The sequence below is a fragment of the Chiloscyllium punctatum genome, chromosome 2 (genome assembly GCF_047496795.1).
Source record: "Chiloscyllium punctatum isolate Juve2018m chromosome 2, sChiPun1.3, whole genome shotgun sequence".
Lineage (NCBI taxonomy): Eukaryota > Metazoa > Chordata > Chondrichthyes > Orectolobiformes > Hemiscylliidae > Chiloscyllium > Chiloscyllium punctatum.
Window position 1 is genome coordinate 127,756,395 of NC_092740.1, and position 13,735 is coordinate 127,770,129.

The following is a 13,735-nucleotide window of genomic DNA, read 5'->3' on the forward strand; positions in this document are numbered from 1 at the left end:
GGGTGATTTGATGGAGGTTTGTAAGTTCCTGAAGTCTTGACAAGATGGACATGGAAAAGATGTTTCCTCTTCTGGGTCAGTCCAGAACTGAGCAAACAGGAAGGGGGCAGGCAGTGTTTTGAAATTAGGGGGCGCTATTTTAGGCCAGAGATCAGGTGATTTTCTTTTTCTCTCAGAAGGATGTGCATCTTTGAAAACACTGCAGGGTCATTGTGGAGTCATTAAATATTTTAAAGACAAAAGTAGATAGTGGATTGACTGTTATTTAAAGTGGATCAGGCCAAGCCCAAATTATTTTTGTTCAGACAGACCAATTTCCATGGCTGTAGTGGAAAGAGCAGAGGGGATTAACTGTATAAGTTTTTAAAAAAAAGAGTCCAGCATGGGCAATTATTGGGCTGAATGGCTTCTGTGCACAGTATAAGATACTAAAACAGAAAATATCAAATTAGTTTCAAGATTACTGTTGTTTTTAATGTTAGTGGCTGCAGTTGAAGCATTTTTTGCATTTAGATGGCACCTTTCATACAGGAGTGTTACCAAGCAAGACTTACATTGAGCTACATGGGAGGGCAGTCAACAATTGTTTGATCAAATAAGTAGGTTCAAAGAAGTGTCATTGAGGATGAAAGAGTGGAGAGGAGGGTTAAGGGTTAAATTTAGGGCTTGATAATTGAGGATATGGTAGTGATGGAAAGGGAAATATCACCCAAGTCAGAATTACCCTAGTTGTCTCAAAAAAAAGGTGCTTTAATTGAGCGAAGGTATCAGGAAAATATACATCCCTGAGGAGAAGGAGGTGGCCGTGTGCTTGGGTGGATTAGCCATGGGACATTGCAGGGTTACAGTGATAGGGTAAGTGGATTGCTCTTTGGAGGTCAGTGTGGACTCAATGGCCCACATGGCCTGCTTCCACACTATAGGGATTCTATGATAAGTTAAGGAAAGCATCAAACCTAAAGAAAAAGCATATAATGTGCAAAGATGAGTGATACTTCAGATGACTGGTCAGAATATAAAGCATAACACAGAATGGCTAAAACACTAATCAGGGAAAATAAATTAATGCGTGCAAGGAAATTAGCTAGAAATATAAAAAGAGATAGCAAGAGGTTCTATAAAAAAAGGAAACAGGAAGACCTAGATTTAAGTGCAATCTGCCACAGAGTTTTATGTGATGTTTGAACAGGCTGATTATAAAAAAGATACATTCCTGGGGATTACACGGGCTGAGCCTCATATCGGATGAAATAGAATAGTGATGTGCCTCACGTTTTCAATAGTAGTAGTTCTGATCCTTTTGCTATTGACAAGTCTTTTTTTTAGATCTATACGACCATAAGACATAGGAGCAGAAATTAGGCCATTCAGCCCATTGAGTCTGCTCCACCATTCAATCATGGCTGATAAGTTTCTCAACTCTATTCTCCCAGTGACCCTTGATATTCAAAAACCTATCCATCTCAGTCTTAACTATACTCATTGACCTGGCTTCCACAGCCTTCTATGAATTCAATGAATTCTCTGACTCAAGGACGGTCAGTCACATCCATGTAATTGTTTCAACTGCACCAGGTTACTACTTCTAAAGATTGATCAGAGTTTCCTGCTGTTCACATCTAATTGTTCTCAATTTCTCAGAAATTGCAGTCTGGAAAATGAGAGCACCTCATTCAGCAAGTGTGATATGGTGACTGAAATATCCAACCCAACTAGATAGCACCACCTGCCATATTGCAATTGGTATTGGAAAAGCCTTCCTGCTTGAATTAGCAACGCTAGCTGGATGTGACCCTGAAGGTTTCCTCACTAGTTTAGACAGCCCGACCCCACTTCCTGCTATTCCTGTACCACAGCGTTAACCCTGTCCACACTCACACCCTAAATTCCCATCCCCACTTCCCATTGCTCTTCCCTCTCTCCATTCTTCCTCCCTAGCCACCCCACCCATTCCCCAATTCCTGCTTTCCACTTCCCCCTCCCTAGCTCCCTTATCTCACATCCCCCCCCTTCCATTTTATGTTCTCTTTTCCCTTCCCTTCTCCCTCTTTCCCCACTCCCCATTTATTCCTCAGGATTATAGGCTACCTATGCAATGCCATGGGAAACTGACTAGTAAAATGAGTAAAGGATTAAAAGCAATATGGAGAAAAAGACCCTTAATGCTGACCAGATTTCCTAAACCAATCTAGTTCCATTTGCCAGAATTTGGCCCATATCCCTCTAAACTCTTCCTATTCATATACCTATCCAGATGACTTTTAAATGTTGTAATTGTACCAGCCTCCACCACAAACTTGAAAGGGTTCAGAAAAGATTTACAAGGATGTTGCCAGGGATGGAGGATTTGAGCTATAGATTAGATTCCCTGCAGAGTGGAAACAGGCCCTTCGGCCCAACCAGTCCACACTGACCCTCCAAAGAGTAACCCACCCAGACCCATTTCCTGCTGACCAGTTTACTTAACACTATGGGCAATTTAGCATGGCCAATTCACCTGACCTGCACATCTTTTGGACTGTGGGAGGAAACCCACGCAGACACAGGGGAGAATGTGCAAACTCCACACAGACAGTCACCTCAGGCTGGAATTGAACCTAGGGCCCTGGTGCTGTGAGGCAGCAGTGCTAACCACTGAGCCACCATGCCGCCCCAAAACGGTAGGAGCGAAAACAACAAACTGTCCGTCCCAGGGTGGCCTTGAACCACCAACCTTTCGGTTAACAGCCGAACGCGCTGACCAATTGCGCCACAGAAACAGATCTTAAATTGCGCCACCGAAACAGGTCTAAAGGGAGAGGCTGAATAGGCTGGAGATGTTTTCCTTGGAGCGTCGAAGGCTGAGGGCTCACCTTATACAGGTTTCTAAAATTATGAGGGGCATGAATAGGGTAAATAGACAAGGTCTTTTCCCTGGGGTCAGGGAGTCCAGAACTAGAGGACATAGGTTTAGGGTGAGAGGGGAAAGATATAAAAGGGACCTAAGGGACAACCTTTTCACGCAGAGTGTGGTGTGTGTATGGAAAGAGCTACCAGAGGAAGTGGTGGAGGCTGGTACAATTGCAACATTGAAAAGATGTCAGGATGGGTATATGAATAGGAAGGGTTTGGAGGGATATGGGCTAGGTGCTGGCAGGTGGGATTAGACTGGGTTGGGATATCTGGTTGGCATAGACGAGTTGAACCAAAAGGTCTGTTTCTGCGTTTTACATCCCTATGATTTCGCTTGGCAGCTTATTCCATACATGCACCACCTTCTGCATGAAAAAGTTGCCCCTTAGGTCCTCTTTAAATCTTTCCCCTCTCACCCTAAACCTATACCCTCTAGTTTTGGACTCCCCTAACCTGGGGAAAGGATTTTGGCCATTCATCCTATCCATGCCCCTCATGATTTGATTAACTTCTGTAAGGTCACCCCTCAGCCTCTGACATATCTGCTATCACTGTCAGGGGTCAGTGAAGGCACAGAGAGGATGGCTTGCTTCTCCATGTTGATCAGTGATTCGTGATTCCCGACACCAAGGCAGGAAGTGCGTGTGTGGCCTTGACTAATTCTGCAGCCAAGAGCACGCATTTCCTTCTGAGGGACGTTAATAAATTAACAAAGAAAAGAAAACTCTGGCTCAGCGGAAAATAACAGCGCAAAGGAAGACAGAACGTCACAAAGAACTTTGCAACCAACGAAATAATTTTTGAAATGCGGTCACTGTTGTAATAGAAGAAACATAAGCAGCCAATTTACACAGCAAACTACCTCAGAAAGCAATGAAACAATGCCAGATTTTTCTTTTAGTGAATAACGATAAATATTGGGCAAGACATCAAGGACAGATCCCCTGCTCTTCAGTGAATTAATGGCAGTGGGAATTTTGTTTTTAATAGAGCAAAACTACCAGCTAAGTTCCTCAGTTTAACATATCGTTTGAAAACCTGCGGTGCCCAACAGTGCAGTACTCTCTCCGTAATGCAGAGGATTTACCCGCCTAGATTACTGACCTCAAGTGTCTGGAGGCTTGACTGACTCAGAAGTGAGAGAGTGCAGCCTACTGAAGATGTCACAACTGACCCAAGTTTGACCTGTTTAATCAGGACGGCCTCAGTTTTGATTCTTGCTGTATTCTGAGCTTTGTGATTTCACAGTGATGGTGATAATGGCAATGGTTCAGTTTGAAAGGCTAACATCTGAATGGGCACAATGGGCCAAACTGCCACAGATCTATAGCAGTCCATCCACAGGCCTCAGTATCCTCTTGCTCTGGAGACAGAGAGAGAGAGAGAGCAGAAAGAAATGGGGCAGGATTCCCACTGCTGACCGTTACCCTGTGTGACCTATCATCGGTCACAGATAATGTAGAAGAGTGAGTTAGAATGGACTATGAGATGCTACCAAGAAAAACTTTTCACGTCAGAAACAGTTAACAAGGAGATATACAGGATCACAGAAGGCTAATGTCCTCTCAGGACTTCAAAGAAAAGAAGTTATAAGACCGCACCCAACCAACAGCTTGCATTTATGTAGCACCTTTAACATAGTCCCAAGGTACTACAGAGGAGAAATGAGACTGAGCTGTAAAAATTGGGATAAGGACAGGGGAATATGGGGGTAATATTACTGGATTAGTAATCCTGAGAGCCAGGTTAAAAGCCCTGGGTACCAATACACTTCAAGGGAAGGAAGTCTGCCCTCCTTCACTGGTCTGGTCTGATTTCACATATGTAGCAAACCACTTCATTCATAGCAGTTAAGGACGGGCAAGGAGTATTTGAATGTTTCTGTACTGGGGCCACTATAGCAAGCCCAGTGCACAGGAGAGTGAGCCCTGGTGGGGAAAGCCCAGTTCGGAGCATCCCAGTTGGGCCCATGGTTTAAGAAAGGACTGGAATGTTTGACTTCTTAAACTTCATTTTTCTACTTTTAAACTGTAGTGCTGAACTTTTCACTTTTTTTTTTACTTTATTTTTCTACTTTTGTAAGAAAGAATTTGGACCTAAGTACTTTGCATCTAAAATGTGTGGCGTGACATTGTACACTTTTCACTGTACTCTTGGACCACATACTCGAGTACACGTGACAATAAAATCTAAATCTATGAGCAAAAAGGCAGCAACTTTAGACAAAAAGAAGTATTTGATGGGAGGCAGCTGGTTTGCTTCCTTTCAACTCCACCTATGCCCTTAACTCTTTCCCTTTCTTACCCTTGGTAACTACATATTCCACAGAATCAGAAGGTTTTCAATTTAGATTAGATTAGATTCCCTAAAGTGTGGAAACAGGCCCTTCGGCCCAACAAATCCACACAGATCCTCTGAAGAGTAACCCCCCCACCCCCCCACACCCATTCCCCTCCTCCCTACTAATGCACCGAACACTATGGGCAATTTAGCATGGCCAATTCACCTGACCTGCACATTTTTGTACTGTGGGAGAAAACCAGAGCACCCGGAGGAAACCCACGCAGACACAGGGAGAATGTGCAAACTCGACGCAGACATTCTGCCCGAGGCTGGAATCTAACCTGGGTCCCTGGCACTGCAAGGCAGCAGTGCTAACCACTGAGCCACCATGCCGCCCTATTTGTACAAAGCGGAAAAGTAAAATGGGTGACACATAGCATACAGGCCAAACCCCGTCTCTCTCATATCAAACTTCACCAGCAACCATTCAATGGAGAAAGTTATAATCTTATAGCACACACCGAACACGTTAGGATGGACAATGCCTGGCTGTTGGAGGAAGGAAGTGTTCAGGAATAAGTCAATCCTCCCACACTGTTGTACTGAAGAGGTTACGATGTAGATGTTGCTTACAAAGCAGGGGAAGATGTTTAAACACAAGCTTAGTGCCCGGGTCACTGCCACATAACAGCTAGAAACAGTAATCAGAAAGAGAAGTAAAGCTAAGAAATGGGAGCAGATGGGTGCTCTGGTTTTCTCCCACAGTTATTCAAACCCAGCCACAATTCCACAAAAAGTGTTGCAGTCTCCCCGAATGTCATCATTTTGGAAGGAAGATCAAAAGCACAGAAAATTATTTAAATGAAGAAAAACTACAGAAAGGGCTCAGGGGTGCCTTGTACATGAAACACAAAGGGACTGGGGGGGGTACCTTGTACACAAAACACAAGGTTAATGCACAGATAATCAGGAAGGCTACTGGAATGCTGGTCCTTATTTCATGCGGGTTGGAATACAAGAGTAGAGAATTCTTACCTGCAACTGTACAAAGTGCAGGTGAGACTACATCTGGAGTACTGTGTGCAGTTTTGGTCGGCTTATCTAAGGACATTTATCATTTTATTGGAGGTATTTCAGTGAAGGTTGATTTGGATGATCCCTGCTATGGGGAGACTGTCTTATGAGCAACGGTTAAACAGGTTGGGACGTTACTCATTGGGGTTTAGAAGAATGAGAGATAATCCACCTGAAACATAGAGGATTCTTAAGGGGCTTGACACAGTAAATTCTGAGAAGTTGTTTCCCCTCATGGGAGAATCTAGGACCAGAGATGAGGAGGAAATTCTTCTCTTAAAGTGTAGAGAATCTTTGGAAATATTTGTCACAGACAGATGTGGGGGCAGAGACCTTATAAATAGTTGAGACAGAGATAGATAAATTCTTGATCAGTGGGGGAACTCAAGGGTTATAGTGAAAATGCAGCTAAGTGGATTTGAGGCATGTTGGATCAGGCTTGATGAGGATCTGAAGGGCCTACCTACATACATCTTATGGTCTTATCATATTGAATAGTGGGGCAGGCTCGAAGGGCCGAGTGGCCTACTCCTTCTTTGTAATATCAAAGCGCAGCAGTGAGTGTATGCACAGCAAGATTCCACAGATGGTAATGTGATATACACTACAGTATTCACCCATGCCCAGGAGCTGCATTCAAACCAGTCCTAAAACATCCGATTCAAACATCTAGGGGAGTGGAGGATGGATGGGGACTGCAGTTATAAATCAGGTCCAGCTCCACCAGATGGAGCATGAATCCAGGCCAATGCAATACTGAAGGAATACTGCACTCTCAGGGGTGACAACCTTTCAGATGAGATGTTAATCCTCTCTGATGGATGTAAAAGATCCCACAGTCACAATTTCAACAAAGAACAGTGGAGTTTTCCTCGGTCAGCATTTATTGCTCTCCCACATCACAAAAACACCAGGTCGCCTGGGGTCACTGTCACACTGCTCTCTGTGGGAGTTTACCATGCAAAACCTGCCCAGTGTGTTTCCCTAAATCACTGTGACTACACTTCAACAGATCCTGAGTTTGCAAAAGGTTCTATACAAATGTAACCTTTTTTTAAATTACTATGATAGGCTGCATCCAAATTAGAGGAGGGTTGTTGAGCAATCCAGAATGTTGTTAGATTAGGTGTGAGGATTTCATGGTATTTGCAAAGTATAGTCCTGCAACTGATCAAAATTCTCATTCTGGCTTTCAAATCCCCCCATAGGGTCCCTATAGTGCAGTGGTAGTGTCCTGCCTCTGAGCTAGGAGGCCTGGGTTCACGAACCACCTGCTCCAGACATGTGTAATAACATCTCTGAACAGACTGATTAGAAAATCTCTCTAATCCCTCCGAGGCGTCACCTATTCCTATCGCTGTAACTCTACCAGTCCTACAACTATCTGCACTTGTTTTTTAGATTAGATTCCCTACAGTGTGGAAACAGGCCTTTTGGCCCAAACAGTCCATACCCACACCCAGATCCATTTCCCTCTGACCTAACACTATATGACAATTTAGCATGGCCAATTCACCTGACCTGTTCATCTTTGGACTGTGGGAGGAAACCGGAGCACCCGGAGGAAACCCACGCAGACACGGGGAGAATGTGCAAACTCCACACAGAGAGTCACCTGAGGCTGGAATTGAACCTGGGACCCTAGTGCTGTGAGGCAGCAGTGCTACCCACTGAGCCACCCTGCCCACCCTCTCTAACTCTGGCTTCCTCAGCAAATCCCAATTTCCATCACTCCACAACTGACCGCCATGCTTTCACATGCCAGGGCCCGAACATGGATTTCTCCTTCTACGCCTTCCCACCTATCTCTCTTCTCCTCCTTAAAGCCTACATCTTTGACCAAATCTTTGGTCACAATGTTCTAATATCTCCCTATGTGGCTCAATGACAAATTCAAGTGGATAATATCTCCTGTGAAACACACTCTGACAGTCTACCACATTAAAGATGTTAAACAAATGCAATCTGCTGTTCTAAGATTGGGTGATCTACAATGGGAATGGGTCTGATTGGAAGTTATCTTCATTTCCTTCGTGTATTCTTATTAAAGCCGACAGCTGTTAAATGGGTTTTGTTCTGCACAACAAAATTGATCAAAATACGTAGCCCTATTCATTTGTGAGGAAGCTGGTTCTGTTAAGCACAATCATTCCAATTAAAGCGCTGTCTTATAACCACATAATCCATCTCTGTCTCTCTCCAGTGCAAATAACATATTGTTCAGTTAGTTGGTGGAATTCAGCCAATGTAAATATTAAAATCTAAATACTTCCACTAATAGAAAACTATCCGAGTATCATCATAGTAAATCAGTGTGTATTTCCTTTGAAATTTGACTTGAATTATCCCGGAATAATCCTGTGACCCCCTTTTGTCAACAATTGCCCTACAAATAGCAAATGGAAAAAAATCTTCCATTTCCATCTGATCAGCAAGTTGAAGAAGTCTTTCGAAAGAGATTTCTGACTTAAGCATGGAGTAGGAGAAAGCAAGGACTGCAGATGCTGGAGATCAAGAGTCAAGTGTGTGGTGCTGGAAAAGCACAGCAGGTCAGGCAGCATCCGAGGAGCAGGAGAATCGATGTTTCGGACATGACTCCTTCATCAGGAGAGTACAATATTCTTAACAGACGACAGGACAAAAAAATAATTATTTAAAGCTGTAAAACAGAATATAGAGGGCTTTCCTCTTTATAGATGGATTCGGATTTGTCTTTGGCTATTTGTTGATCATCTGTAATTACGTTCCAGAAGGTGGTAGTGAACTGACTTCTTGAACCGCTGCAATCCATCTATCATGTAGGTACTCATGTTGGTGAAATTCTTAGCCTCAGACTGGCTTTTGTTTAGCCACATTATTTATCTGGCTGGTCCAGTTGAGTTTCTGGTCAATGGTAACCCCAGATTTGAGAATGGGGGTTGCAGCAATGGTAATGCCATTGAATGTCAAGGTGTGATGATTCAATTCTCTCATTTTCAATCTCTTGTTCCATTTGGATATGGACTGCTTCAGTATCTGAGGAGTTGCTCATGGTGCTGAACATTGTGCAATCATCAGCGAACATCCCACTTCTGACCTTATGGTGGAGGGAAAGTCATTGTTGAAGCAGTTGAAGATGTTTGGGCCTAGGACACCACCAAGTGGAACTCTTGCAGAGATGTCCTGGATCTGAGATGACTGACAAAAAACAACCACAACCATCTTCCTCTAAGCTTGGCTAAAAGCTGACATGTACAATAAGAGAGCCTTAGGAGGAAGCCAAGGTGGATCATCCACTTACACTGAACTGAAGCTTGTTACAAATACCACAGACATATCATTTGCTCTGCTGGGATCTCCCATTATTGAGGATGGGGACATTTGTGGAATCTTCTCCTCTTCCAATGAGTTGTGTATCTAGTTGTCACCCTAATTCACAACACAATGTGACAGGACTGAACAGCTTGGATCTGATCTGCTGGTTCTGGTTATGCTGGGCCATGTCTATTGATTGTTGCTTATACTGTTTGTTGCATAAACAGTCACTTATAGTTTAGCCAGGTTGACATTTTATTTTGAGGTATACCTGGTGCTGTTCCTGCCATGCTCTCTTCCACAGTTCATTGAACCAGGGTTGGCCTTGGCTTGATGGCTGTGGTAGAATACAAATTGTCCAGGCCATGGGATCACAGGTTTTGGTTGCGTATATATCCTCCTGGTGCTGATGGACCACAGCACCTTATGGATGCCCAGTTTTGAATGGCTATGTCTCTTTGAAATCTATCTCATTCAGCATGGCAACGTTACACAAAATACTATAAAGTATCCACAAAGTAAAAACATAACTGTCTCCACAATGGCAGTGGCCATTCCAACCATGGACAGATGCATCGATGAACGACAGATCTGTCTTGCGACAGGATGTGGTCAAGTATTTTTTCCCTCTTATTGATTCCACCACCTCCTAGTGCAGGCCCAGACTTGGAACTATGTCCCTTTGGGACTAGGTCAGCTCAGTCAGTCATGGTGCTATCAAAATTCTATTAGTGACGGACATTAAAGAGCCCACCCAGAGTACACAATGTGCTTTTGCCACCCTCAGCGCATCCTATGAGTGGTGTTTCACATGGAGGAGCCCTGTTTCATCAGTGGTGAGAGGAGGGTGAAGGAAATGTAGTAGAGTCAGCTAGAGATTTCCTTGCCTATGTTTGACCTGATGCCATGAGGTCCAGAGTCAATGTTCAGGAATGCCAGGACAATACCTGCCTGACTATATATCTGGGGCAAGGATGGTGATGATGGTGTTGGGGTTATAGTAAGGTATGAATCCATGAAAATGACTATTGACTGGTGTATGCCTAGTCTGTGGGACAGCTCAAATGCCGAGGACACAAGGTCTCTGTTGTTTTTTAAGGAGTACGCTCCAGGGCTCCATGTACTGTTATTGTTTCTGGTGCCTTGGTTGATGCTAGGTGGTCAGTTCAACATTCAACCCCTTTTATCAGATTCTATAACGGTTTGAAACAATTGATTTCAGGGACTTTGAATTGATTTCAGAGTTACCCAAATTGCTGTAGACTGGAGTCACGTGTAGGGCTGACCAGGTGAGAATTGCAGGTTTCCCACCCCTGAAGACTATTTGGAAACTGATGGGTTATCACAACCATTGCTCCATGGTAAATATCTGATTAGTCGTACTTCCACATTTCTAATTGATTCCAAATTTTACCATTGGCCACTTGGTCCCAGTGCATTAGCCTGTGTCTCTAGGTTACTTGCCCACTATTCCATTGCCTTCCCCTTTGTGTAACCGCAGCATGTGTAAATCCTGGTTACCTTCCTTTCAGTAATGGTCCCTCAACAATGATGGTGACAGATCTTCACGACGGCTGTTAAGGTGAGGCAATGGATGAACAGGGAATTTCCTTTTCCTGCTGCCTGAAGTTGGGTCAGATGTGGGGTGAGGTCTGAGGCAGGGAGATCTACCTTTGCTGGACTACCTCCCTTCATCCCTGGTGGGAGGGTCACTGTAAGTGGACAGCGAGGGAGAGAGGGGTTGTATGCAGAGACTGGGCTCCACCATTCCCCAACAGGTTTAAAGTGAATGGAACTGAATGTGAGGCATGGCAATATAATCACTGCAATGACCCCCAAACCTGCCTTTGTGAAATGAACCTCTGTCCCTTTTTCCAAAGCACGCTCCTCAGTCTCTTTCGGTTGTGCTCATTAGATAAACAAAGAGGGCGTTTACATTACTGACCTGCGCATCATTTGGATTGCTCACCACAGCCTCATATGGGGGAGGCGGTTCCACAGGACAAAACACTTCAATCCCTTTCATTCTGGTCGCATAGATATGTGTCAGGGGAATTACATCATTGCTAAGAACCCTGCAACAATGACAGCAATAACAGTTATTTTTTAACTAATCTCAACTAGTTACGAAGCGAACTAACAAGATAACTGATGGCAGCATAACATCTTAACAAATGTATAGTAAAAGAAACCATTTAAATGAAAGCAATCTCGATGGCAATCTTACCATCACAGGAACTTCAATAAAGTCACCCCCTAACCTTGCCTATTCTAGCTATTGCAAACCAAGTTCATGTACTCTTGAATTCTGGGGGACACTCTGGTGAATTTGATCTAAGGCTAATAGATCCTTTCTAAGATGCTGAACTAGAACACTACACAGCCCTCCGGATGTAAGCTGACCAGAAATAAACAAAATTCTGCAGCTGCTGGAGATCTGAGACAAAAAACAAATATTGCTGGCAAAACACAGCAGGTCTGACAGCATCTATAGGAAGAAAGCACAGTTAATGATTCAAGTCCAGTGACTCTCCTTTGGAATGGTTAGCAGCAAGGAAACAGTAGTACTTCTGCTGGAGACAAGTTTGGAGGAGGGGATTGGAGGTGGAAGGGGAGAGAGGTGAGCTGATAGGTGGAGACAGAATGCAGAGAAAGAGGTAGATAGATAATGGATAGCAAGCCAGGACAGAAGAAAAGCTGAATACGTGATAATAAAAACTGAGTGTGGGAGAGAGTGAATGAGCTGTAATGAAAGCAACCCATATAATGTTACAATGGGACTGGGAGTACGTGAGAATGGGTGACTGTGTTAAAAGCAGCCCGGATCAGAATAGAACTGGGTGCGGGGTGGGTAAAACACATACAAGGATGGAATCAGGCTTTAAAGTTATTAAACTCAAAGAGGAGTCCTAGAGACTGCAGGATCCCCAAGTGGAAAATGAGGTGCTGTTCTTGAGCTTGTGCTGAGGTGCACTGGAACAATACAGCAGGCCCAAGGCAGATTTGTTGGCATGGGAACACAGAGGTGTGCTGAAGTAGTGAGCAACTGGAAGCTCAAAGTTATTTTTGTGGACAGGACGTAAATGTTCTGCGAAGCGTTTCCCACTATTTCCTTGCTAACAGTTCTGAAGAAGGGGCACTGGGCTCAAAACATTAACTCTACTTTCTTCCTACGGATGCTGACAGACCTGCTGAGTTTCACCAGCAATTTCTGTTTTTGTTATAGTCTGAACAGAACTTCGTTTAGCTGGAACAAACTTTCTTTCCTTTTATATTCTAACTCTGTTAGACTTTTGGAATTATACCTGACCTTAGTGATCAACATGCATGGAGCTCCAGATCTCTTTAGACCTTCACTATTTGAAGCATATTACCATACAAGTTTGAGTTAGCATAGAAAGGGTTCCATTTTGTCTCCTAGTAAGAGGTAATAAGGTTGAGAGGGTTACTTTCCTTACCGTGGATTAATCCTGGGAGTGTAGGAACAGAAAGTGGAGAAATATGGAGGAGGAGGAATGGGTGGAACAAATTCATCTGGATCAGGTAACTGGCGAGTTCCTTCAGATTCTTCTTGGGGAATCTGGGCTTCAACCTGAAAACACATGAAACAACAAAGAAACATGAGATAGATATCTCGCTATGGAAACCAGGAAACAACTCAGAAGAGATCTTCATTACATAAATACCTGCAGTACAATGAGAGGAAAAGGCAAAAACACCACTTTATAGCATTGATGCTTAAAAAACAGCAAATGCTAAAACTGAGTACAGCAAACCTTTACTAATCAATGGAAAAACACACACACTTAGTAATAGAAATGTAATGCAGTGGGTATACATGTTGCTGTTATACTTTATTTACAGCATAAATCACTTAAATAGTAATGCAAACTTGCCCTAAATAAAACTTAGTGGGACAGCATTCCCACTCGCACCCTCAACTGACTTTGCAGTGATAATACAGTGAACTATTTGTATTTGAAGTATATAATCTTAACCGGTTTATCAAAGTCCATAAGGTGCTGGTTAAAACAAGGTTGCTGTATTTTTCTCCGATGGTGGTTCACTAACAAACAGCACTAGAGAGTCGGAATAGAACAATTCCAAAAGACCATATGATATTGGGGCAGAATTAGGCCATTGGGCCTATTCAGTCTGCCCCACAATTTGATCATGATTAATGTATTTCTTA

The 13,735-nt window shown here is 43.5% G+C and overlaps 1 protein-coding gene and 1 non-coding gene across 4 annotated transcripts in view; both read right to left on the bottom strand.

The window, feature by feature from the left end:
- Positions 1-13,735, bottom strand: part of fam189a2 (family with sequence similarity 189 member A2) — a 131,483-nt gene that overhangs the window by 16,810 nt on the left and 100,938 nt on the right. For all 3 annotated transcript variants that reach the window (XM_072588491.1, XM_072588473.1, XM_072588482.1), the window contains 2 exons: positions 13,002-13,135; positions 11,489-11,618 (listed from right to left, as the gene is read on the bottom strand). In XM_072588491.1, the coding sequence (XP_072444592.1) occupies positions 11,489-11,618; positions 13,002-13,135 (264 nt within the window). The remainder of the gene's footprint in view (positions 1-11,488; positions 11,619-13,001; positions 13,136-13,735) is intronic.
- trnan-guu (transfer RNA asparagine (anticodon GUU)) lies at positions 2,686-2,759 on the bottom strand. The gene has a single exon. It is a non-coding gene; the product is annotated as a tRNA-Asn (tRNA).